The sequence below is a fragment of the Canis lupus genome, chromosome 30, assembly GCF_003254725.2.
Source record: "Canis lupus dingo isolate Sandy chromosome 30, ASM325472v2, whole genome shotgun sequence".
Taxonomy (NCBI): domain Eukaryota; kingdom Metazoa; phylum Chordata; class Mammalia; order Carnivora; family Canidae; genus Canis; species Canis lupus.
Window position 1 is genome coordinate 6,916,004 of NC_064272.1, and position 26,581 is coordinate 6,942,584.

General features: G+C 46.7%; 2 protein-coding genes and 1 long non-coding RNA gene across 11 annotated transcripts in view; 1 reads left to right on the forward strand and 2 right to left on the reverse strand.

Moving 5' to 3' along the window:
- Nucleotides 1–3,260: 3,260 nt before the first annotated feature.
- LOC118352914 (uncharacterized) lies at nucleotides 3,261–9,589 on the reverse strand. The gene is made up of 3 exons (XR_004810847.2): nucleotides 9,475–9,589; nucleotides 8,800–9,031; nucleotides 3,261–5,895 (listed from the first exon to the last, which is right to left on the reverse strand). It is a non-coding gene; the product is annotated as an uncharacterized LOC118352914 (long non-coding RNA).
- A 290-nt stretch (nucleotides 9,590–9,879) lies between these two features.
- THBS1 (thrombospondin 1) lies at nucleotides 9,880–26,579 on the forward strand. Its single transcript, XM_025473234.3, has 22 exons — nucleotides 9,880–9,974; nucleotides 10,468–10,563; nucleotides 10,818–11,377; nucleotides 12,293–12,368; nucleotides 12,675–12,874; nucleotides 12,995–13,117; nucleotides 14,275–14,368; nucleotides 15,691–15,864; nucleotides 16,165–16,341; nucleotides 16,672–16,845; nucleotides 17,111–17,238; nucleotides 17,351–17,503; nucleotides 18,081–18,299; nucleotides 18,948–19,055; nucleotides 19,528–19,687; nucleotides 19,837–19,955; nucleotides 21,917–22,151; nucleotides 22,330–22,557; nucleotides 22,706–22,977; nucleotides 23,359–23,456; nucleotides 23,560–23,699; nucleotides 24,494–26,579. Exons 2-22 carry the CDS (start codon nucleotides 10,497–10,499, stop codon nucleotides 24,499–24,501), a joined length of 3,513 nt encoding a protein of 1,170 aa, XP_025329019.1. The 5' UTR covers nucleotides 9,880–9,974; nucleotides 10,468–10,496; the 3' UTR covers nucleotides 24,502–26,579.
- Nucleotides 23,522–26,581, reverse strand: part of FSIP1 (fibrous sheath interacting protein 1) — a 194,340-nt gene continuing 191,280 nt past the window's right edge. For 8 of the 9 annotated variants that reach the window (XR_007407429.1, XR_007407426.1, XR_007407424.1 and 5 more), the window contains one exon: nucleotides 25,512–25,630. The gene's annotated coding sequence lies outside the window, so the exon portion shown is untranslated. Of the gene's footprint in view, nucleotides 23,681–25,511; nucleotides 25,631–26,581 lie in introns of those variants that run through there. The other variant, XR_007407420.1, reaches the window with a different exon arrangement.

Below are 26,581 nucleotides of genomic sequence, written 5' to 3' on the forward strand. Positions count from 1 at the left end.
TGTTCCCTGGAACAACAGTTCCTTGAGATATTAACAAGCATCCCAAAAGGGAAAAATGATCTGTGGTCCTGTGGGTAATGCCGGACTAAATAAATTTAAACAATATTCTTTACGTAGACTTCATATCTTTTACATGATGTTAATATGTATTCTGAATTTCCAATGTGATCTCAAACATGCATTTAGCTGTTTCCCAAATTTATTTAATTGTAGAATCTACGATTTGAGAAATGTTCTGTGGCACATATTTTGGGAATCTCTAATGAAAAAAAAAACATAAATAAGTGTTTTGTTGAAAAGACAACCTCATTTAAAATTAGTCAAAGGGAAGGCCACTATTTGGATCACAGGAAACTAAGACTCCATTTCGTCACTAATGTAAAGATTTGTCCTTGGAAGGGATTCTCAGTACCCATGAACACCTGTAGTAAATTGACCCTTCTACACTATCTCACTACCAACTATAATGAAACCAAGTCTTGAACCAAATTCTGCTTCACGTACAGATATTTATTAGGTGAATAGTTATCAATAGCCCTTACAGCGTGTTTGGTAATCTCAGAGAAGTCTCAGTTTTCTGCCTTTTAATTTTTTAAAAGATTTATTTATTTATTTTAGAGGTAGGGGTGGGGAGATGAGCAGAGGGAGAGAGAGAACCTCTGGCACACCCCCTGCTGAGCACAGAGCCCACAGTTCATGATCTCAGGGTCATGAGATTGATCCCTGAGTCTGGCTCTGCCCTCAGCCCAGAGTCTGCTTAAGATTCTCTCCCTGTCCTTCCCAATCTACCCCTACCCCTAATCATGTCTGCACATACTCTCTCTCTCAAATAAATAAAATATTTTTTAAAAAAAGAAAAGAAAATAAAAGAAAACACATCTGGGTCTTTACTAGAGACACACCAGAGCCAAGATGTGCTACCTATACAACCTTTCACCTTGGCAGGGATCCCCCAGCCTCGGCAGTGATTCATCACAGGGTCATCTGGGCATGTCTTGCTCTGTCAATCTCTGTTTCAGACACACTCAGCTACACTTTAGATCAGCATCATAGTAGGTGACAGTGGAAACTTCCTTGGTTGGGGGCCCAAGAGAGGAACAAGATCCTCATGCCTGAACCTGGCCCACAAGTCTTCCCCAACCAGACCAGGCTGGCTGGGAGGAGGGCTGTCATTTTTTTTATGGATGTGATCTGGGGTAATTCACTCCTCTGTGTTTGCCATTTAGCCATAACTATGGCTGGAGGTTTTTTTTTCTTTGAGTTTTGTGTGTGTGTTTTAAACCTAAACTGTTCAAAGAAAATATGTGTTGTTCTTGGACCTCTGCAAAGCATGTTTTCTGAATTAGATGCATTTTCACAGAGAATTAGTCTTAAAACCCCTGTGAGCTTAAAAATAGACTAAGAACTAACTATTTCCTCTCTCTTTGGAATTTAAAGTGTTTTTGTGAGTGGGTATTGATTTGATTTTACTTTTGGGGGGTGGTGCAGAGGAGTAGCATAATTAAGATCAAGAAAAGAAAGAAAATAATTTTACTATTCCCCATACTGCCCAAACTTTGAGACTTACTTATGTTGATTAATAAAGCTTATTTGGAAATTCGTTCATTTATTCATCCGCTCTTTCATTCACAAAAGTTGACTGTGTACCTACCAAGTTCAAGGCATTGTGGTAAGAGAAATATGCAGGAAGGAGCCTGGAGCATTTAAGAGCAGGATATTGATATACATACAAATTAAAGGTACCATGATTTGCGCTTCTGAGATATTTGACTAATTAAAGCTCAGGAAAAGTGGCATCTATGTTGGCAAAACTGCCAACAAAGGAGTTATCAGATAAAACAATCTGCAGTAATTTCATCAGCCAAGAAACTTCAATTCATTATACCCATCCAAGAAGAAAGTTAATTACGGCTTTGGCTGATTGCTCCCCTGGCTCTTTGTGTTATCTTAACACAGAAGGCAAGAGAAGGCAAGAAGGAGTTGAAAGAACAATCCTTTCAAAATACACTGGGGAAAATAAAAAATGCAGATGTTCCTCTCTGGGACCCTTGTGACTGGTCAGATCCTCTTACCCAGATCCTAAAAGGGCTTAGTGAAAGCAAAAATGTTAACTGTGAGTGTTGACATATTAATTGGCATTTCTTCTATATGGATCCAAGCCTTTCTGAACAGAGTCCTTCAAGATTCAGCTTTCACCCTGTAACCTCTGTACCCCTCAAGCCCCCACACACAACCAAGTCAGCAGGCACACTCACACATCATGCTTGTTCTCACAGCTCACCCCTCGCTATCAGCATGTATGTCTGTGGATCCCTCTTTCTCACAGGCCTGGTAGATATGCGGTGGATCTTTGGCACATAGTGGCACTCAAAAAATGACACATAATACATAGGTTATGAAATTTTCAGAGCATATATTTAAAGGAAAACATAAAAAAATACTCATTGTGCACATTAGAATAATAAACACTACATTAAAGGTGGTTTACAACTATAAACAGAAAAAAATCTGGCCAACAGTAAAAAGAAAAACATGATCTGTCTCACAGGGTACATGCAACCCACCACATCTTCCAAGAGGTCATTAGCCTAAAGATAACTCTAACCACTAAAAGTGTGGAGTCTATTTATTTTTAATAGTGGGGAGCATTTTAGAACAGGATGTTGACACGTATGCACACATGTCCATTGAAGGCACTGTGATTTGACATACTAAAATCTTGGGTCAATCGAAGCTTCAGTTGTTGGAGCTCACTCTTCAAATTTTGTAACACTGTCACACGTAGAAAATATGTGAGGTTATAATCAAAACTTGGTCAAGTTAATCTGAAACATTAGCTAGTATACATAATTATTATTGTGCTATACTGTAATGAGGTATCCGTTGTAAGCAATTCGTGTAGATTATTATAACAATTAGCATAGCTTTCCTTTCCCCCTTCTGGCTTCATTTTTTTCTCCACAGTCTGCAGAAGTGTCAATGTCTACAGGGTTCCTGACACTGTGCACTTAGCAATGCCTACCTCACATACACATAAGCATGGGCACCAAAGGACGAAAATCCTATGCCCCTTCCCCTAATGCTCTTTCACATGCCTGTCTCTGTTGTCACCTTGGAGAGTGCTCCCCACACTCTCTTCTTCTTCAGTTTCCCTCTTAAGCATCTCCTCCAGGGGCAGAGTCAAGATAGGTTGGACCTAAATTGTATATAGTGTAGGGAGTCTTATTTAAGAAAAATATTACAAAACCATGAGTTCAAAATTAGGTAAAAATGAATGTTTATTTGAAATGAGAACAGACACAGCAAACTGAAAAACACTTCAAGTAACAAATATCACAAACCACAAAATCCAGAAAAATTAACAGACTGTTTGTATTCCACACTTCTGTAACATTTTCCCACAGACTACCTTCTGGCTCCATACGTTTAAAACTTTGTTTCTGCTCCACTACACACGTGTGTGCAGGGTCAGACACTATGGGACACATACCATGATGCCACCTCTAGCCCTATGCCTTCCTGTGAGGACACAGGTAGGCAATAGGAGTACTCATGCCACAATGGCTAGCAATTACTTCCCTACGTGGAGAAGTGACTGTGAACCATCCAAATATATCTTTCTACCGTGTCCCTTTAGCCAGATCCCCCCAAAAATGCCTGTGGTCACTTTAACTCTCCAACATGAGGAAAAGTATGACAGGGGCAAGTTGGAATGAAAAAGCCAGTGGAGTTATGGTTAAAGTATCTTACTTTTGTACATGTTACTGAACATTTGACCATGTGAACACATTGCTAGGGCCTCTCTAGGGCCTTGGAAAGAGGCTGGCACAGAAGGAGCTCCCGAAACTAAAGTTCCCTCAGCTTGTTAGTAAATCCATGTCTACCCTCCTCTCACGCCTCCTCCCATGGGTTCAACCCCCCACCGACCAGGGCCGACAAGACCCATGAGGCTTCAGGTGCTGAACACCATGACTTAGGGCAGGATGGACATACTGACAAGGGAAACAGAAAAAGGAAGCCATACAGATGCCCTCTGTCTTCAAATCTTGGGACAAGGAGTGATGGGGGCAGTGGTTAGGATTCTGATGAAAGTCGGGACTTCGAACTCAGGCAAGTGAACTTGAGGTCATTGAATAATGAACACTTAGCTCATAAAGAGAAGAAGAAGAGAAAATGAAAGAGGAGAAGGGAAGGGGAAGGAAGCAAAGAAGAAAGGGAGGAAGAGAAGAGAAAAACAAGAAGTTTCCTCCGTGTATATCTCTTCTCTGGGAAGCAGCCCTGTTTATCTTTGTGTCATAATACCATTTACAAACTTTCTTCAGCCTATACACTCATCCTCTTAAATTAGAGAGAGTGACAGTTCTCTTGGCTCCATTCTGCAAAATGCTGGTTGTCATGATCTCACTATTAAAAAAGGGAAAAGGGGGGGGGACCACCTCCCAAGAGATTGTTATCACAACAAATGCCCAGTGGCCTGGCCATCTGGTCACTGTCCACATTCCCCGGTGGCATATGAGTTTTTCATCCAGACCTAAATTCGATGCCAATCTCCATGTCATCGTCGATCTTCAAAATTCTTCACACAATAGCTGGAGTTTTCTTTACATTTGCTTGCCTTACTTTGTTAAACGACTCTCGTAATTTTCTTCCAGAGAAAAAAAATAACAGAAAACTTGGAACAATTATCATTTATAAATGGGGGGCTTGAAGTAGCATGTTGAACCTCAGAAAAGTTGAATTCTTTAAGAAGAATGTATTTAATCAGCATCAGAAACAAACTCCCTCATGGAAATCCTGGAAACTCCGTTGTTTCAAAGCTTTGCAGTGTCATGGACTTCCTTACTGACAGGGACCCCTGAAGGTCACCTGATTCCAGAGTAACTACCATCATGCCACTGGTGAAGACAATCAGGAGACATTTCTCAACCCATCTCAGTAACATTCCAACATCATAATCCCCACTTTTAGGAAATCATGATTTCCAAAGATACTGCCATTCTTCCACATACTTTGTGAAAATAAATAGATCAACACCTTTACAGTCTCAACAAGAAAAACAAGGTACAGAATTAAGGCACATTCTATACCTCTGCAAGCTAACTTGTCTATACTTTTTCCAGCCCTTGAACCACCTGTTCAAAACTCCCATATCTAACCCAGGTAGTCCCTGGGCCTTTAAGTTGTGGGCGGAACAAACCAGCCATACTTATGAGTGCTCCTGAAGGACACTGAGATTGATAAAGTCTAAAAGTTGAATAGAAAATAAGGTCTGAGGACTAGTGCAAAACATGGTGACTACAGTGGATAATACCGTAAGACCTAACTGGCATTTGCTAAGAGACTGGAATATAAATGTTCTTACACATACAAGAAATGTTACTATGGAGACGCCTGGGTGACTTAGTGGCTGAGCGTCTGCCTTCGGCCCAAGGCGTGACCCCAGGGTCCTGGGATCCAGTCCCACATCGGGCTCCTGCGAGGAGCTTACTTCTCCCTCTGCCTGTGTCTCTGCCTCTCTCTGTGTCTCTCATGAACAAATAAAGTTAATCCTTTAAAAAAAAAAAAAAAGAAAAGGAGAGGAAAGAAATGTTACCATGTGAGCTTACGGAGGGAACCCTTTCCCATTGTACATGTATATCAAATCAGCACACTGCACGTATATTTTCAACATCTGATGATCATCAACACCTTTCTTGCTAACTCTCCCCACTTCCATCTCTGGCAGGGCCCAGGCTGAGATCTCATTATCTCCTTTATCCTTCTGCTTGCCCCATGTCCTCGATTTCCAGGCAGGTCCATTTCCCAACTCCTTCACTGGGCATCAGCTACTCCTGGATAGGCCTTTCCTCTGTGAGGGCCCTGGGACTACATCTCAGCATCAAGTAGTGTTTGCTGCTGGAAAAAGGCACAGGAAGAGAGAAAATGGCTCAACTTCCCCAGAAAGCATTTGAATAACATATGTGAAGAGTTTTTAGTATATTTTATCCTACAGCCTAGTCTTCTTCCTCTTACCCTAAAAAAAGTCAGAAGAGGTTCCAGCAGAGTATGAGTGAAAAGGCAATCCAGGCAGATGAAAAAGAGCTGCATGAGTTGTGAGGTTTGTGGCTGGGAGTAACATGAAACAGCAACAAACTGGCTTAAATAATCAGCACAGATCCAGAGAAATCTGGAGGCATGATAGCCTTCAGGGTTGGTAGATTTAGCAACTTAAAAAAAAAAAAAAAAAAAAGTAGTCTCACATTCAGGTTGTTTCCAGGTCTCTGTTTTTCCTTCCTCCATATTGGTCTCTTGCTAAGTTTGGCTCCCCTAGTGGCCGACAGCACTTGTCAGCATTCTTGTTCACATCTGAATGGAGCCAGAGCGAGCCTGATTTCACAAGGCTTTTGCTTAAAAATAAGAAATTTTCCCAGAAGCCTTCGGCAAACTTCTCATTGGCCAGAATTGGATCACATGGCTATTTCAAATCAACCACTGTCTGGGAAGGAGGCGATAGTAGTGGAGAAAGTAGTTACCCTGAAGCCAACAGCTAGCTCTACCCCTTCTTACGGAGATGAATTTCCGGAGTGTACTTCTTCAGTCCTGTGGGGGAAGGGTGCACTGCTTGGGAATCAGTCGCCCCGTGCACCCCAAGAGCTAAGGCATATACACATGAAATGGTATAGCTGGTTAGGGAAATAGTGAGTAGACTGATTCCTTTGCACCATAAATTCACTTGAGCATAATGGGACTTGGAAATTCAACTGGTAGAGCCAAGCTCTTCCCAAACCCAAACCTTTGGGACTTACAATATAGTCCTTATACATAACATAAAATTTGTTTTGAAGGGGGCACCTGGGTGGCTCAGTGCTTGAACATCTGCCTTTGGCTAGGGTTGTGATCCCAGAGTCCTGGGATGGAGCCCCCCCCATTGGGCTCCTCGCAGGGAGCCTGCTTCTCCCTCTGCTTCTCTGTGTCTGTCATGAATAAATAAAGAAAATCTTTTTTTTAAATTTCATTTTTAAAAACTAAATAAGAAAAAATGTAAGCTGGTGAGTTATATGGTAGAGACAAGCCATGTTTCAAAGTTTCACAGAAAGAAGAAACAATGCAACATAAAGCCCCTGGAGAACATCTCAGGAAGGAGAGGGATTGGTGTCCCATTGAAGGATGAGAGAAATCTACTGGTAACTTTCCTCTGGCTTTGCCCATCAAGGGAGCTGGACTGAAACAACACTGAGCTATGAGCTAGGGGAAATATTCAGAGGGAATGAATTTGTGATGTCTTCGTTTTACAGATGCTATGATTTTGGTCTATTCTAAAATTTAACGATTTTTCGGTGCTGCTCACTTCGAAGAAATTTTCCACTGCTGACCATTTCCAATATATATTTTTTAAAATCCCTACACAAAATCACAGCCCACCTTGCTATTCTTTGCCAGATAAACAAAATTTTGTCTCAATTATCCTCCTCTCCTTAATCACATGTAATTTTCAAACTAGCTGTTACTGACAGTCCTTTCTTTCCTCCTATTTACTATCTCACATCCAATTAGGGGAACTCGGCAAAAGGAAATCCTATAGCAAAATGCCATATACCTTACAATTTAAATACATACTCCTTGAGGATAGCAACTTGGCAAAGAGAGAACTGGACCCTTTCCCTAGAAGACCCATCATTCGGGTCTGTGGCAGATCATTGGCCTGAAATCCCAGCATTTGTAAATACACACCCAAGAGGGACAAGATCCCTCCAATGAAAGGTATAGGTTTTCTTTCCCCCTTTTTTTCCATTCCTGCTTCTCTCATAGTTTCCCAGAGGTACTCAGGTTTCTGGGGGAATATTTTCAGCACACATTGAACTGACCAGCAGGTTTCTATCCCTGCCCCAATAGTCCCTCCACTGTGATCAGGCCTTTCAGCCCGAAAAACGGGAGTGCTATCACTTGGGGAAGGCCTTTGTGCTTGAGATAAATAACTCCTATGCCTCTGTCAGCTTTCTTTGACAAGATAGCTCTTCCCTGCCACCATACAGATCACCCTTCTATCTGTAAAGCACGTCAGAGGATAAAATTCTTTTCCTTGTTTCGTTAAAAGAAGCCAAGTTCCAAGAAAATCCAGAGGGATTCCCACAGTCCCTTTTTACCAAAAATAGGCGTATCCTGCTTTTTCGTGGGCCTCTTTGAAACCTTCCACCGGAGCTGATCCGTGTAAAACTAGCAAATTGGGTGAACGAGTAGGGAGCCATCAGCTGGCCGTCCCTCCAAAAACTGTTCCTAAGTACTTCATATTATGAAGAATTAAGAGCAAGTGGAAAGGAAAAAAATTGTCTTTCAAGGAGCACACAGGATGCTAGGGAAGAAGGAAGGAGTGGGACTTGTATGGCTGCTGACTCTGGAATCTTCAGATCTGTTTGGATGAGTCATTACCCATGACTTCTACAATAGGAATCTGATTTGACTAATCATTCGATAGAAACTTTTATTTCTGTCTCAGCATGTGAAATCTATCCGACTGTCAGGTTTCCTTATTGCTTGAGCAACAAAGCAACAAGTGTCCCAGGAACATACTTGTCATCTTCCAGAAGTACTCGGTGTATGTTGAGTAACTAGAAAGCGTTCATGCTGTAACCCACACACGTGCACCTTGTCACACAACACTCCCACACAAGAAGAGTGAAACTGCCCTTTGATGAAGGCAAACTCGTGGGTGTTTCCAGCAGTTAGGAGTCCTGCCAGGTGTGAGCTCAAAGAAGGAAGGTGAACCCGAGGGCTTCCCCTGCCCTGCCTGTGGCTGAGCTCCTTATTTGGTAAAGCTCCTACCTGCGTCCTGTGTCTCCGTCGGGGCCAGCCCGATGGCGCAGGACACAGCGGGGGAAGTGTGGCTGCTGACATCCCAGCCCTAAGAGATGAATGGAATTCCAGGCAGCTGGAGTCATGCTGGCTTGAGACAGTGGTTTGGAGACCAGACTTCCAATGACAGAAGCATTGAGCCGCCGCGCTCGTGGTAGTTGGTGCACCCACAGAAATGTAACCCACCCCTCGGTTTCGGGAGCTAAAAAAATGAAAAGAACGTTGAGGGAGGCAAAAAGGAAATAAGATGATAGGTGGAGGGTAATTTATTACTTGATGGGCCTGTTCTGTGAATAGTCTAAGACCCCAGAGCCAGATGCTTCCGCAAGTCCTCCAACCAGGAGTCACGTTAAGAAGCACGAGTGGGCACAGAAACTGTTTTTCAAGCCGCAAAGCCCGTTTTGGCTGCAGGGAGGTTCTAGGAGGCCGTTCCCTCCGGGGTCGCGGCCAGCAGGCGGCGGCCGGCGCGGGCCCCTCCATCCGAGTGCAAGACCGCCCCCAAGCGGCCAGCCGCGGAGGCGCCGTGCAGCGCGGGGGGCGGCGGCGGGGCCCTGGGCGCCCGGCGGCGGGGCCGCGAGCGGCGATCGCCCGCCGGGCGGAGGGAGGAGGGTCGCCCCGGCCGGAGCCCCAGCGGGTCCCATTTACCCCCGACGGGATCGTTGGGCTTCACCGACGGGCTCGGTCCCCGAGCGTCAGCCGCGGCCCAGGTGTTCCGGGAGACGGCTCTGCCCCAAAGTCCCGCCCCCGCCCCCGCCCCCGCCCGGGGGCTAAGGCCGGTGCCGGCTCCCGGGGCTCCCTCCCGCCTCCCGCGGCCAGAGCGCCGAGCGCCCGCGCGTCCAGGCGGCGTGGGCGGGCTCCTGGGGCAGGGACTCCGCCGCCCCCGCCCCCGCCCCCGCCCCCGCCCGCTCGCGCTACTCCGGCTGGAAAGGGAGGCTGCGGCGGCGGGGGGCGGAGACAGGGGCCCAGCCTGCCCCCCTCCCGCGGGCCCCGCCGCCTCCCATTGGCCGGAGGCAACCCCAGGAATGTGCGCGCGCCCTTAAAGGCGCACCGCCCCGCCGCCCCGCCAGCCACTGCCTCGAGCGGCCTCCCGCCCCGCGCCTCTCCGGACTCGGCGCCGCCCCGGCCCGCTGCACCCGAGCGCACAGGTGAGGCGCCCCGCTCAGCCGCCCTGAGCCGAGGCTTCGGCCCTCGGGGAGCCCGGGTCTCCCGGTGCCCGCCGCCCCGCGCCCCCGCGCTCCCCCCTCCGGCCGTGGGGTTCACACACCAGCTCGTCAGGACCCCCCAGGACTTTCTTTCTCCCCACACCTCTCTCTGAGCCGTCGGGAGGGGAGTCTCGACTTCCCCGTGCCTCCCCGCGCCCCCAGACCGCATCTCCTGCCCCCCCTCGACTTCCCCAGCCAGAGCCCCCAGGTTGCTGGTCTTTGCCCCAGCGCCACCCGCCCCCGACTTTAAAACCCGTCTCCCCCCCTCACTCTTTCTTCCTGATGCCCCGTCCAAAGTGAGTACTGTTGCCCCTCGTTCCGGCAGACGTGAGGCCAGAGGGGGATCCGCCAGGGCCCTGGCCCCAAGCCCGGCGCCCGGTTGTGCCCGCTCTCCCTGCGCGGCCGCTCTGACCCCGGGGTCTGCTTCCCGCTACAGGCTCCCGGCTGGGCACGAGCGGCTCCACCATGGGGCTGGCCTGGGCACTCGGCGTCCTGTTCCTGTTGCGTGTGTGCGCCTCCAGCCGCCTTCCAGGTGAGTCTAGGTAACACCTTCCGAGCGGGGAGGGCAGATGAGGAGGTGCCGGTTACCCCGAGGACACCCCCTCCCGTGCTCTCTTGTGCCAGCCTTCCCCCGGCGCCCTCGGGGACCATCAGCAGGCAGCTTCCCCCGACCACAGTGCGGATTCAGTTCTTCCAGTGGTTGCCCAGTTCTTGCCCTGCCCTTTTGCCCCGCACCCCCGGCCTCAGCCTAGTTGGCTCACTGTGTGCCCTGCTCCTGTTGAACAGAGTCTGGGGGAGACAACAGCGTGTTCGACATCTTTGAACTCACGGGGGCTGCCCGGAGGGGCTCTGGGCGCCGGCTGGTGAAGGGTCCTGACCCCTCCAGCCCAGCTTTCCGCATCGAGGATGCCAACCTGATCCCCCCCGTGCCTGATGACAAGTTCCAAGACCTAGTGGATGCTGTGCGCGCGGAGAAAGGCTTCCTTCTCCTGGCCTCCCTGAGGCAGATGAAGAAGACCCGAGGCACGCTGCTGGCCATAGAACGGAAAGACCACTCTGGCCAGGTCTTCAGCGTGGTCTCCAACGGCAGAGCCGGCACCCTGGACCTGAGCCTGACCGTGCAGGGCATGCAACACGTGGTGTCGGTGGAAGAAGCGCTGCTGGCCACCGGCCAGTGGAAGAGCATCACCCTGTTCGTGCAGGAGGACAGGGCCCAGCTGTACATTGACTGTGAGAAGATGGAGAACGCCGAGCTGGATGTCCCCGTCCAGAGCATCTTCACCAGGGACCTGGCCAGCGTGGCCAGACTCCGCATCGCGAAAGGAGGGGTCAACGACAACTTCCAGGTGAGGCCTCTCCTCCCGTTCGTGGGTTCGTGGGGTCGGCTGCTGACCTGTCAGGAGGGCTGTAGCGGGGGAGGCAGGGATTTCCAGTACAGGAGATCCCGCCTTTGGACCAGAGCCGTGCTTCCCACGCCTCCAGGGGCACCAGAATCACCTGCAGGGCTCGGTGAAACGCGCGCTGCACCGCATCCCCAGAGGTTCAGATTCCGTGCCCCTGGGATGGGGCCTGATCATTTGCGTTTCTAACAAATTCCAGGTGAAGCTGGGGCTTCACAAGCTGTTGGGGCCTGTGTTCTGGGCGTGCCGTACTTTGAAGACCGCTAAAGGAAACAAGTAGTTTTCCTATAAGCACCTGTTCAAGTCCTAAATACTCCTTATGCTCTCCTCAAGAAAAGAGCTTTTTTCAGATCGTTCTGCCAATTGTGATGTAGCTTGAAATGGATACGGAGAGCAGAATAAATACCACTTTGCCATTTGATTCCTCATGGGGTTGGAGCCAGTCTCAGGAGCCGGTCCCCAAAGGTTAAAATAGTGGCTATTTGCGGCTGCGGCTTCCTCCTTGCCTGGATGTCTAGGTTTTTGCCACTGTGGCTTTGAAACTCCCACATCTAGCTCTTTGACACTGGAGAGTGTCATTAAATCCTCTGTCCTTAGTATCCGATCCCATTTCCTGTGTACCCAAGTAGGCAGATAACGGATTTCTTTGTAAAGTACTCAAGACTTGGCGGACAACCCAATTAAGATTGTGAAGTTGTTTGGCAGTTGACGTTGGTGTGTTATTTTGACGTGGTGATCTTCAAAGGGAGCTCTTTTAAAATTTTAGAACTTCTGTTGTGCGCTTTTCCTGGAATAAACTGCACCCCCACCCCCACCCCCACCCCCACCACTCTACAAGTAATGTGTGTCCTCTGCCCCCAGGGGGTGCTGCAGAACGTGAGGTTTGTCTTTGGAACCACACCAGAAGCCATTCTCAGAAACAAAGGCTGTTCCAGTTGTGAGTACTCTTCTATTTTTTTTTGGGGGGGGGGGGGTGTCATATGAGGACATTCAGGAGAGTCCACCTAAAACAAGCTGAGAACCTTAGGGAGTGGTAGTCATGCATAAATTACCCCAGGTAACCCCAAGTGACTTCAGAGTAATCCACACACATGCACCTGCTCCTTGTGTATCCTTCACCCCAGGTGTCCTATCTTTACAATTAGGAACTGTGGGGGCGGGGGAGGGAGAGACTGGCTTGTGAGAGCAGCTGTGTGAAGATCTGCCAATACTTTTCTCATCGTACTCCTTTCTTTCTTGGCAGCGACCAACGTCCTCCTCACCCTCGATAACAATGTGGTAAATGGCTCCAGCCCCGCCATCCGCACTAACTACATCGGCCACAAGACTAAGGATCTGCAAGCCATCTGCGGCATCTCTTGTGATGAGCTATCCAGCATGGTTCTGGAGTTGAGGGGCCTGCGCACCATTGTGACCACACTTCAGGACAGCATCCGCAAAGTGGTCAGTGGCCTCGGCTCCCAGCCCTTGGGCACGAGCACCTGAAGGGGCATCACAGATGCCCCCCTGCCCCCAATGACAAAAAATGAAGACAGACACTAATGACCTTTCTCCCCCTTCCAGACTGAAGAGAACAAAGAACTGGCCATTGAGCTGAGGCGGCCTCCCCTCTGCTACCACAATGGAGTTCAGTACAGGAACAATGAGGAGTGGACCGTCGATAGTTGTACCGAGTGCCGCTGTCAGGTAAGGGCTCATTCCAGACTGAAATAGGAAGCGATGGCATGTGTTCAAAGCCCAACTCTATGGGCTAGACCCAGATGGCCGCACCAGCTCTTTCTATGCTCCATGGCCAAATACTGAAGTGGGGTTTGTTTTGTTTTCAAGATGTAATTGTGACGTCCATAGAATCTTGAGTTTTTCAAAGTCTTAATTATACCCTAGGCTAAGTATCTAAAGGAAAAAAATCTAAGACATTGGAGTCATTTACCCACTTTCGTTCAAAGGCTAAGTGTTGAATGTCAGTGAAATAAAACCTGGTCAGAACATTCCTTTTATCTCCCCAACCCTGACTCGTATTTAGCAATGACACTGGGATTCCCTTAATACAGTCGTGATTGTTCAAATCACTTAGCCCAACAGTGGTAGGACATTAACTGTCTACTTAGCTCAGATGGCACTGCTTGCAGTGTGTGTGTCCCTAGCACCCCAAAACCAGTGCCGGGAGACTGGGCAGTTTGCCTGATGTGCTGAACAAAGTCCAGTTTAAATGTAAAGCACAGATTGCTAGATTGGGGAGCCAATTTTATTTCCATTCTTCAACATGGTATAAAACCAGATCTATACACAAAGAAATGCTCACTGATCATTTCTCTATAGAGAACATTGTATTTTTTTTTTTTTAAAGACTTTATTTATTCATGAGAGAGAGAGAGGCAGAGACACAGGCAGAGGGAAAAGCAGACTCCATACAGGGAGCCTGATGTGGGACTCGATCCCGGAACTCGGGGATCACGCCCTGAACCAAAGACAGACTCTCAATCAACTGCTGAGCCACCCAGGCATCCCTATAGACAACATTATAAAATTTAAAAGTCCCATGTAAGTTTTGAATTCATTTTCAGACACAGACTAAAAGATTTGACTCATGGTATTTGGTGGTTCCCTAGGGATAAATTCTTCATGTTGTCACTTCTACCATTTGGTAGCAATTAAAGAACTCTCCGAGGAAGGGAATGATGACTAGCACTAGAACTGTCTGCACAATATGGTGGCTGCACATAAGACGTATTAAACTCCTTCCACTGGAGCATTTACAGCCCGACTCGGTTTTATCTTGTAATTAAAATATTAGTCTATAAACTTCTGCTTGCAACATGCTTTGTAACCCCTTTCTCCTGCAGAACTCCGTTACCATCTGCAAGAAGGTGTCCTGCCCCATCATGCCCTGCTCCAACGCCACAGTTCCTGACGGAGAATGCTGCCCACGGTGTTGGCGTAAGTTCTTAAAACTGCATGACCATTCTTTAGTGACAAGGGTCAGTTCTCCATGAACACAAGACCGCTGGAACCCCACCCCCATTTCCATGGTGTGTTTTAACTCAGTTTCCTGCTGCAGCATCTGGTTAACTGATGACTTGGCTGCTCTATATAGGCAATAAAGATCTCACCCTAGCTTATCGATTTTGACTTGATGCTCAGAGGAAAGGAGAGACGAATTTGTAGCAGCAATAGCTCTAAATTTTAGAATTTGATGTCATGGCCTAGAGTTAAGAAAAATCTGCTCACCAGATAAATTGATGGTCCAACATGCAAGTGCTGCACTTAATTTAGGGCCTGAAAGTTGTATCCATTTTATCTGCATGAGCAAGAGGCCTAAGAATAACTGCAGTTTCAGGTATGGGGCACTGGCAGAAATAAGGCACTGTATTGTTCCATGGCACCCTATCCCCCGGTTTCTGTTGCCAGTATATAAATTCATCACTCTGCTGAGACGATAATGTAGTATATACAAGTCCTAAAAATGATTCAGCACAATTGAGATAAGAAATGAAGTGGGGAAGTAGCACTTCCCCTACCCCTCCACCCACCCCGACCCTTCCACGTAGCTGGTCACCAGCTCAGAATAAGCTGTCTCCTGCAGGGATCGTGTTGGTGATCTTGGCACTGTGATTATTGTGCACCTATTTGCTTCTCTTCAGCTTTCACTTCAGGTGTGGGCTAAAGAGAACAAAGCTAGTTGGAGACTAGTGGCGTCTTAAACTTGAATCGGGACTGTTAGGAAAACTTCCAGCTGCTGGCCAGAGAAACCAGTTCTCTGTCTTTGTCTGATACAGCTACATGTGATTGTAGTCCTGGGACCTATGCAGATGGTAAACAAACCCCTTCTCTTGTGAAAATATGTACAGAGAAGGCCCCACATGCTAGGGTAAGAGGAGCTGCACACTGATTAACCTGATGACAGAGTTGGAGGCAGGGCCAACAGCAGCCTCGCTGCCTTCAGGCTTGTCTGCCAAACACGTGGTCTGGCTCCCTTGACAGTCCAAAGTGACTCCGAGCTGCCTACACATCTAGTACTCTTGGAAGCCTGAGACTGGAAATGCCTAGCAAGATCTCTTAGGTCAGGAAAGAGCACCTCATTGAAACACTGAGAAAGCCCTGGCCTGGTATTCCGTTACCCGGTGAGGGGATAAACCTGCGCTGGTGGCCTGAGACAGACATGGCTTTTAGCCCTCTGGCAAAGGAAGAAGGTCCTAGAGAGCACTAGCTAACCAACAGCTTGTCTTGATCACACACTAATGAACCCACTTCCTCTGCAGCCAGCGACTCTGCGGATGATGGCTGGTCCCCATGGTCCGAGTGGACCTCCTGCTCTGCGACATGTGGCAATGGAATCCAGCAGCGCGGGCGCTCCTGTGATAGTCTCAACAACCGATGCGAGGGCTCCTCCGTCCAGACGCGGACTTGCCACATTCAGGAGTGCGACAAGAGATGTGAGCACCCTGGCCGCATGGCAGTGTGGAGCACAGGCTTGTCCTCATCCAGAGAGCATAGTGGCCAAGGATACCGTTTCTAGACTGCCAGAGTCTGAACCCCAGTTCTGCTCACCTGGGCACCCTTGAACCCAGTTTACCCCCCGCCCCCTGAGGCTCTTTCCTCAATTGCAAATTGGGGATGATAATAACTCTTCGTAGGGCTCTTTTAAGGATTTCATTTAGGCAATGCATTTAAAGCAGTTAGCACAGAGTTTGACATGTGGCCAGCGCCCTATAACCGTCAGCTTTGTATTTTAGTTAAACAGGATGGCGGCTGGAGCCACTGGTCCCCGTGGTCGTCTTGTTCCGTGACGTGTGGTGATGGTGTGATCACTAGAATTCGACTCTGCAATTCTCCTAGCCCCCAGATGAACGGGAAACCATGTGAAGGCGAAGCCCGGGAGACCAAGGCCTGCAAGAAAGATGCCTGCCCCAGTAAGTGAGAGCGTGCCACACTACCCGGGGCTGAGCAGCAGCTCCGCCCCGCCGGATGCCTGGCATCTGCGGCCTCTGGTTGGGTGGGTCATAAACGGGGGAAAGGTTACTTCCTAGGGAACAAGTAGAGGCCAAGTTCTGCATGCTCAGCAGCTTCTTTTAATAAAAAGCAAAGGAAACCATCTTAACCTCTCCCTCCTCCCAGACCACCTCTTCGTGTGTCCGAGGAGCAGAGGTTTTCTTGAACAAATTTAGGAGTGTCTTCTAGGACAGATTGGAGTGTTTTGAAAATTGACCTTCACTTTTTACATGTGGTTCACTTGCTTGCAGTCAATGGAGGCTGGGGTCCCTGGTCACTGTGGGACATCTGTTCCGTTACCTGTGGAGGAGGGGTGCAGAAACGTAGCCGGCTCTGCAACAACCCCACACCCCAGTTTGGAGGCAAGGACTGTGTCGGTGATGCGACCGAAAACCAGATTTGCAACAAGCAGGACTGTCCAATTGGTGAGTCATGCAGCCCCAGGATAAAAGCACCCTTGGGAGTTTGTTTTTTCTTTGTTTAACTGAAATCCATGGTCAGCATTCAAGGCAGAAGCGCTCTGGCTCTGAATGGTCCTGAGTATTTGGGGTGCATTGTCCCTCTGGTATTTCCAAGTAGTCTCAACAAGTGACAGGTCCCATCTACCCTATAAGGTTTCCCACTGTATTTTGTGATGTGTGCCAACAACAGCCACTTACACCAACCATTTGCCCGTCTCCCCGATCTCAGATGGATGCCTGTCCAATCCCTGCTTTGCTGGGGTCAAGTGTACTAGTTACCGCGATGGCAGCTGGAAATGTGGAACTTGCCCCCCGGGCTACAGCGGGAATGGCATCCAGTGCAAAGACGTGGATGAGGTAAGGAAGTCCTGGCTGAGTTACTGGGTCTTGGAAAGCAGTTCAGCTGTCCCTGTCACCTCCCAGGGTCCACGTATCTGATCATGGGGCCAACTGTTGTTTCTTCCCCCAGTGCAAAGAAGTCCCTGACGCCTGCTTCAACCACAACGGAGAGCACAGGTGCGAGAACACGGACCCCGGCTACAACTGCCTGCCCTGCCCACCACGCTTCACAGGCCCGCAGCCCTTCGGCCGCGGTGTAGAACATGCCACCGCCCACAAACAGGTAGACTGGCCTAGGCTGCTGGCCCAGAGTAGAGGGGGTGCCTCAGCTGAAACAGCCAGGAAAGGGAAACCTGTCCTTTCACAGCCTTCACAAAAACGGGGAGAGGGCTGAGCAGACGGCCTAGATTTTAGAATTGTTGGTGTGTGTGTGTGTGTGTGTGTGTGTGTGTGTGTGTGTGTGTGTTTTAAGATTTTATTTATTCATGAAAGAGAGAGAGAGGCAGAGACACAGGCAGAGGGAGAAGCAGGCTCCATGCAGGGAGCCCGATGTGGGACTCAATCCTGGGACTCCAGGATCACACCCTGGGCCGAAGGCAGGTGCTCAACCACTGAGCCACCCAGGCGTCCCTGGGTTTTAGAATTGAATGAATCTGGGAGGGGGACAATAGCCTATCGTATTTGAAACTGCTGCTCTGGAATAAATCCTGAGCAGATGGGCTTGTTGTACATCCACAAGGGGAGAAGAGGGACAGAGGTACCCCACACTCCTTCTCATGGAGCCTCTGTCTTCTTGGGGATGAGTGGGACACAGGGACTCTTGAAGGCTCTACGTTAACATCAGGACATTGTGCCCTCAGGTGTGTAAGCCCCGGAACCCCTGCACAGATGGGACACATGACTGCAACAAGAATGCCAAGTGCAGCTACCTGGGCCACTACAGCGACCCTATGTATCGCTGCGAGTGTAAGCCCGGCTATGCGGGCAACGGCATCATCTGTGGGGAGGACACAGACCTGGACGGCTGGCCCAATGAGGACCTGGTGTGCGTGGCCAATGCCACCTACCACTGCAAAAAGGTAGAGCTGACTTCCCTTCCATGCCTTCTGAGAGAAGGAACATAGCCCTAACCCCAGGAAGAGGCTGAGGAATTTTTTATGCTTAAAATTAGGAAATGAATCAAAGATGAAATCACACAAAGGCAGAAAAAGGTTTTTTTTTTTTAAAAAAAAAAAGACTATTTATTCATGAGAGACACAGGCAGAGGGAGAAGCAGGCTCCCTGCAGGGAGCCCGAGGTGGGACTTGATCCCAGGACCCCGGAATCATGACCTGAGCCAGAGGTAGACCCTCAACCACTGAGCCACCAGGTGCCCCAAAAGAGCACAAAGTCTTAACATTAAATCCCTCGGTGCCACAAACAAGAATAGGGCAGGCCCTTTTGGCCGGTATGCTCCAGAGCTGGTTCTTTTCTCTGGAAAAATGTTCCTGGCTCTTCCAGATACCCACAGGGCAGGACTTATGCTCCCAGCAAGTACAAAGCACAGGGCATTCTTACAAATGACACATCCCCCAAGAAAATGCTTAATTTCTTGTCCTCCCATTAAAAACAATAAGGTGCTAGCAGGGAGGGCAGCATTCCTGGTCTGGATGCGGCGTCTGGGGGCCTGGGCTGAGCAAAGGACACACAGATAGCAGCCATCATGCATGCGCATCCTCTCTTTCCAGGATAACTGCCCCAACCTTCCCAACTCTGGGCAGGAAGACTATGACAAGGACGGGATTGGCGACGCCTGTGATGACGACGATGACAATGATAAAATCCCAGACGACAGGGTAAGGATATGTCCTGGCCTCTTTCCTTCACCTCCTCTATGTAGCAGCAGGCTACAAGACTCCAAGACTCTGTCCAACTCAGAGCTACTTGGGGGTAGCTTGAACACCTAGATGCTACCGAGAGAAGATCTCAAATGAGGGTTTTGGTTTCCCATCACAACCTTCCCTCCCCCCAGGTTGACCAAGAAATTACAACATGTAAACAGATGATACTCTCTGCTCCCCAGATTGGTTTCATGTTCTAACCTAAATGGCAGTAAAATTCATTTTGAGCCTATGGAAAACTGGGGCGGTGCCCTTATTTACATTTCACTGACTTGTAAGCAACAGGAATCTATTTTTCATCCATTAGGGCCCTGGCTTTTAACTGGTATAGCGAGGATGAAGTAGAAAATGTTTTATGTAACACAGATGCTTCGAGGCTTGAGCTGGTTTCATGGGCAGTATCCTAAAATGCTCCATTGCTTTGCAGGACAACTGTCCTTTCCATTACAACCCAGCCCAGTATGACTATGACAGAGATGATGTCGGAGACCGCTGTGACAACTGCCCCTACAACCACAACCCAGATCAGGCTGACACGGACAACAACGGGGAAGGAGATGCCTGCGCCGCAGACATCGATGGGGACGGTAAGGCGTTCCCTGACAGCATAGCCCTGGTGGTGGTGACCACACTCTGCTCTCACCTGACCTTTCTCCAGCCCTGGCTATGGGGTGTGGTTTGTTGACACCCCAGAGGCTGGAGATTCCAGCCCTTACTAGTCACTTGTTCTCTGTAGGTATCCTCAATGAACGTGACAACTGTCAGTATGTCTACAATGTGGACCAGAGGGACACTGATATGGATGGGGTTGGAGATCAGTGTGACAACTGCCCCCTGGAACATAATCCAGATCAGGTAGGTGGACTCCATTGAGAATCTTCCAGTGGGTTACTGGAATAGCTCTTTCTAGGTCTTTTTTTTTTTTTTTAAAGTTCAAATTATTTCGTGACCAGGGCTCTCAGAGGTCTCAAAGCCAATTGCAGTATTTTCATGAGCATGAAATATATCATGGGAGCTCTTTGCATGAGAGCATCCCCTAGATAATTTCAGTCCTATAAGGGCTTACTCTGTGTGATCTGCCAAATTATACAATGCAGAAATCTGATAACTCTAGTAATATTAACCATTTCTAAGACTAAGATGAAAGGGAAATATCCTTAAGGAAAATCAATAACCATTTTCACAGCTAATGATAAAATCTGGTTGTAAGAAAACCTCAACTTAAGAATACCTCCAAAACCTAAAGAAACCTCCAAAACCTGTTTGTCATTCTTCAAAATTACTTGGCATTGCAAATCAATCGTTCTGTGTGAGGGAGTGCTACAAATAGACATTAGCCAGAACAGTTTCTGTGTCTGGAGCTATTTCTTTTCACATGTAATTGGCCATCATATTCCAGCAGTGTAAGTTAAGGCATTTCTTCTCTAAAATGCTTTGCTGTAAAAATTTGGGAGACCAGCTTTTTAAAAATGGAAGCTTTATAAGATCACAGAAATGATAAATACAGCTTTTTCCTCCTAACACTTGTTTTTGAGGTCTTGTTCTCATGAGGTCCTGGAAGACCAAAGGCAACAGGGTAACTAGCTGTGAGGCCATAATAGGAAAGTGTAATGCTCTGGGATAGCTTTGCTGAGCAGATGGCATCGAGGCCTCTATTTTCAGTTTGGGTCTTATCATAAACTTATTTAATATCATTCAGTCTCCATGGAGGTTTTGTTTCTCCGATTCTAATATTTATAACCAGGCATTATGTAAATCTTACTGGGAAGAAAAATTCCAATATGCATAAATAATCTCTGAGCATCCCATGCTCACTAAATATGAAAGTAGCAAGAAATAGTTTTGAAAAAACTTAGAATTTTGACTTTACCTGAACCAGCAAATAACCCTCACAGACTAGAGGTATAAAACTACCAAAAAAAGTTTTATTATTATTTTTTTATTTTTTTTAAGATTTTTTTTTTATTTTTTATTTATTCATGAGAGACACAGAGCGAGAGAGAGAGAGAGAGAGAGAGAGAGGCAGAGACACAGGCAGAGGGAAAGCAGGCCCCATGCAGGGAGCCTGATGTGGGACTCGATCCCGGGTCTCCAGGATCACACCCCGGGCTGCAGGCGGCACTAAACTGCTGCGCCACCAGGGCTGCCCACCAAAAAAGTTTTAATAAAAATCCTTGATCCCTGCCATACACGTGACCCAGGATATACAAAAAGCAGTGCCATGTTTTTCCATGATTCAATAACCTAGAGCAGAAGTGGACCTGTCAACAATTTTACAACTGAAACTTGCAATGGAAAATAAGAAAATGACCCAAAGAACTACATTTAATGTTTCAAAGCAAGCAGTTAACAGACTGAAATCTTAAAGTTTTGGTCTGTTAAAGTAAGGCACCTTAGTGATTAATTTAGAAAGCTTTATATTTAAAAACTCTGAATCTCTTTAAAAACTTAACATGAAAATCAAGGATCAAGAGAATTTTTTTTAAGATTTATTTTGGGGGGGTGGGAAGGGAGTGGAAGGGGAAGAGGAAAAGGACAGAATCCCAAAAAGACCACACACTGAGTGTGGAACCCAATGGGGGTTCAAGCCCAACACCCTGAGATCATGACCTGAACTGAAATTCAGAGCCAGGTGCTTAACTGACTGAGCCACCCAGGCACCCCAAGGATTAAGGAAATTTTACTACTACTCTTTCGGCAGGTGCCTACAGACCTGAAACCCCAGTGGCCATATCAAACACTGGAGAATCTTCCATAAGTCATCTTTAACATTAATGACCTATACTTCAGTTCATCTTCTTTTCTGTCTCTTTCAGCTTGACTCTGACTCAGACCGCATTGGAGATACCTGTGACAACAATCAGGATATTGATGAAGACGGCCACCAAAACAACCTGGACAACTGTCCCTATGTGCCCAATGCCAACCAAGCTGACCATGACAAAGATGGCAAGGGAGATGCCTGTGACCATGATGATGACAATGATGGCATTCCTGATGACAGGGACAACTGCAGACTTGTGCCCAATCCTGACCAGAAGGATTCCGATGGTGAGTCAGTGGAGCTACTTTTTAAGTGACTAACACCATGGCTCTCTGGATTGAGAATAAAAGCAAAACTAATCGTATTTGAGAAGATGAAGAGACTAGCTGCCAACTTTTAAAGATAGTGAATTTCTGACACCAAGAAGTTTTCAGAATTTCACTGAACTTACTTTTTTGACCTTAGGTGATGGTCGAGGGGATGCTTGCAAAGACGATTTTGACCATGACAATGTGCCAGACATTGATGACATCTGTCCTGAAAACATTGATATCAGCGAGACTGATTTCCGCAGATTCCAGATGATTCCTCTAGATCCCAAAGGGACATCCCAAAATGACCCTAACTGGGTGGTACGTCATCAGGGTAAAGAACTCGTCCAGACCGTCAACTGTGATCCTGGACTTGCTGTAGGTGAGTTAGCGAGTTCTCCATATGTGAAAGAGGCAAATCTAAAACCGAGCATTTACATGTATCCCTGAGGTACTAAGGATGTCTGGGAATGTGACAGAAGCTTCTAAAGGCTGCAGCTTTTAACCTGGCTCTGGTCTCCTTTTCCTAGGTTATGATGAGTTCAATGCTGTGGACTTTAGTGGCACCTTCTTCATCAACACAGAGAGGGATGATGACTATGCTGGATTTGTGTTTGGCTACCAGTCTAGCAGCCGCTTCTATGTGGTGATGTGGAAGCAAGTCACACAGTCCTACTGGGACACCAACCCCACTCGGGCTCAGGGATACTCTGGCCTTTCCGTGAAAGTCGTGAACTCTACCACCGGGCCAGGCGAGCACCTGCGGAATGCCCTGTGGCACACAGGAAACACCCCTGGCCAGGTAAGAACAAGGCCCCAAGAAAGGAAGAGTGGATAGGTGCTTGGCCAGCACTCCCAACTGGTGGTGGGGTTGAGGAGGTCTTAGGTCTCAAATGCCCAGCACCACCAACTACAGCAGTAAGTTCTGCATCTGAGAGGGGAGCTTGCTGTAACTTAGAGTTACCTTCAGCTCCGAAGACCACCTCAGCCTCTTCAAACACAATTTGCCCTCTTTCTGCCTTATGTGGACATTCAAGGGCACACTCAAATGAAAGCCCTTAGAAAAAAATGCAACATCACAGCCCTCTAAATTGAGGTCCACTTGGTACCTTTCAAGTACTAGTTCTCCTAGAACAAAATCGAAATCTAGCTGGAGCCACGTTTCAACTTTTTCTTCCTTTAGGTGCGCACTCTGTGGCATGACCCTCGACACATAGGCTGGAAAGATTTCACTGCCTACAGATGGCGTCTCAGCCACCGGCCCAAGACGGGTTTCATTCGGTAAGATCACCCAGATTAGGTTTCACTTAGTCACACCAATGGGGAAGAAAGAGGAGACAAAAAAGCAGGGGTGTCATTAACAAGATTTTTCTTTCTCCTGCAGCGTGGTGATGTATGAAGGGAAGAAAATCATGGCTGATTCAGGACCCATCTATGACAAAACTTATGCTGGTGGTAGGCTAGGGTTGTTCGTCTTCTCTCAAGAAATGGTGTTCTTCTCTGACCTGAAATACGAATGCAGAGGTAGGAGCAACATTACTGTGAATGCACAGTTGACATCTCTCATTCAGTCATATTGAGTGTGCCAATAATGGAAGCACATCTGTTTAAAAGATGGTTTTAGAGACCAGGGTTATCAGTACTTTGCTATTGAAGACCATGAGAAGAACAAGGTCCATGAACTGTGGCTTATGAAATTCTCCCCCCTTGTTAACCTCAATTGGCTTAGCAGTCTCTCTGCCCGCATTCACAGTGGAAAGACAATCTACAGACCTAGTCCTGTACAGTTTGGACCACATGAAAACTACTTCAGGTTGACCTGATTCTGTGTCTTACATGCCACTTTAGCTCTATTCACACCACTAGCCCAAGAAGTCTTTCCCAGCATTTCCCTGTGTAGGAGGAGAAAGGAGTACTGCCTTCATTTTGGTGTGCTCAATTTGCACTACCAACCTTAGCTGCTTTTTGTTTTCTCTCTCTGTGGTTACATGAGCACTGAATCTAGCACAGACCTGATCTCCAATAAGTGCTTAATGTTTACCAGGCCAAGGACTGATGCCTTTAGGATGGTGGATTTCACTTAAGATTTAAATTATGATGTCATCTTTGTGAATTTTTTTTAACCTTGAAGCCTATAGAAAGCACAGTGTAAGCTCTGGAAGGTCAGGCTATAAACACATTAATATTTAATAAGTTGATCATCTTAAATTATACTTTGGGCACAATGAAAGTAGAGCTATATACTAAGGTTGATTTATTAACTGATAAAGCCAGTACTTTCATGAATTAATTGGCTTATATGTTTGTTTATTGAACAGATTCCTAATCAAACTGTTGATCAAAAGACTGATCCTAACCAATGCTGGTGTTGCACCTTCTGGAACCACGGGCTTAAGAAAACCCCCAGGATCACTCCTCCCTGCCTTTTCTCTGCTTGCATATCATTGTGGACACCTAGAATACGGGACTTGCCTCGAGACCATGCCATTTTCCAAATCAGACTCGGCAGGTAGCCTCTGAACGCGAAGAGAATCTTCCAAGAGCATGAACAGTTACCATGGTGTGCTTTTCAAAAAGCAAAAAAAAAAAAAAAAAAAAAAGCATCCGCTTGCTTGGGCTGGCAAGTGGCTATCCACTCCGTTCCTGTCAGAGTAGAGCGCTCTTGTGAGGCCCTCTTTGAGACGTGGACTCAAAAGCATTTTCAGGCATGTGAGAGAAGGGAGGACTCATTAGAATTGGCCAAACACCACCCTTGACACACTCCCTCAGAAAGAGGGGGAGCAGGGGCCCGAGCCCGAAGTGGGGGGCGTGTCCCCAAAAGATGATTGTATGAAGAAAAGATGGAGGAGCTGTTACGTGTTCGGTACTAAATCATTTTCAGGGGATTGAAAGACTCTTGCTGGATTTCATGATGCTGACCCACGTTAGCTGACTAACCCACATACATAGGCACTTAACTAGAAACAGGGAAGGGAGGGAAAGACTGGCTTCTGGACTTCCTCCTGGATCCCCATCCCTTACATGCCACCAGTAATGACCACAATAGGGAGTGAGAATTGAGCCAGTGGAAGTATGTGCTGGCTGCCCCTGCCTGGTTGTCAGGAAATTGTTGGTTTTATTCCACACGTAGCTCGTGCAGATGTAGCAGGAAAATCCGAAAACCTACCATCTCAGTGAGCACCAGGCTGCCTCCAAAGGGATAGGCAGCTGTGCTCATATTTTTATGGTTAGAAAGGCACAAAATTATCAACTAAAACATTCCTGATCTCTTTTTCCTGAGTGTCATGGAGTTTTCCAACTCTAAGACTTTTTTTTTTTTTTTTTTTTTTTTTAACAATTAACAATATAAAATATTTATTTTTTACTTACTCTGGAGGATCTGTCTGAAAGACTATTCATGGAACAGGAAGAAGCGTAAGGACTATCCATATCAGCTTTGTTAGGAGTCTTCATGACTGTAAGATTGTAAATACAGATTATTTATTAACTCTGTTCTACCTGGAATCTAGGTTTCATATGGAAAATGTCTGACAGCAGGTAGTGGAGATTTATCAACCAATGTCTCATGAACGGCACAAGGAACATCAGAGCAAGATGCTCTTCACTTTGTGCTCAGAGTGAATGATTTGGGATCTTCTTTCTTTGTCAAGTGGAATGAGTTGTCTGTTTGCTAGTGTCTTTAAGTTTCAAAGAAAGCCACGAGGCCTTTCATAACTGTTTTACCCCATCTCTTGTGCCTATTTCCAGGGAGAAGAAAAGTATCTACACTTTTTTGTTTTTCCAAAAGAGAAAAAAAAAAATAACAAAAGGTGAAACTTCTATACAAATATTACCTCATTTGTTGTGTGACTGAGTAAAGAATTTTTGGATCAAGCAGAAAGAGTTTAAGTGTCTTACAAACTTAAAGCTACTGTAGTACTTTAAAAAAAAAAAGTCAATGTTGTACATAGTATAAAAATTCTTTGCAGAAAAGTATTCCCAATAAGAAAATAGCATGGAAATGTTAAATACATTTTCTGAAAGTTGTTTTTTTCTATCTTATATACCATTGCTTTATTTTTATAAGTTATTTTCTCATTGCCCTTGGAATAGATCTCAGATTGTGTAGATATGCTATTTAAATAATTTATCAGGAAATACTGCCTGTAGAGTTAGTATTTCTATTTTTATAAAATGTTTGCACACTGAATTGAAGAATTGTTGGGGTTTTTGTTTTTTGATTTGTTTTTTGCTTGTTACCCCCTCCCCCCAGTTTTTACTATTTGCCAATACCTTTTTCTAGGAATGTGCTTTTTTTTTGTACACATTTTTATCCATTTTACATTCTAAAGCAGTGTAAGTTGTATATTACTGTTTCTTATGTACAAGGAACAACAATAAATCATATGGAAATTTATATTTATACT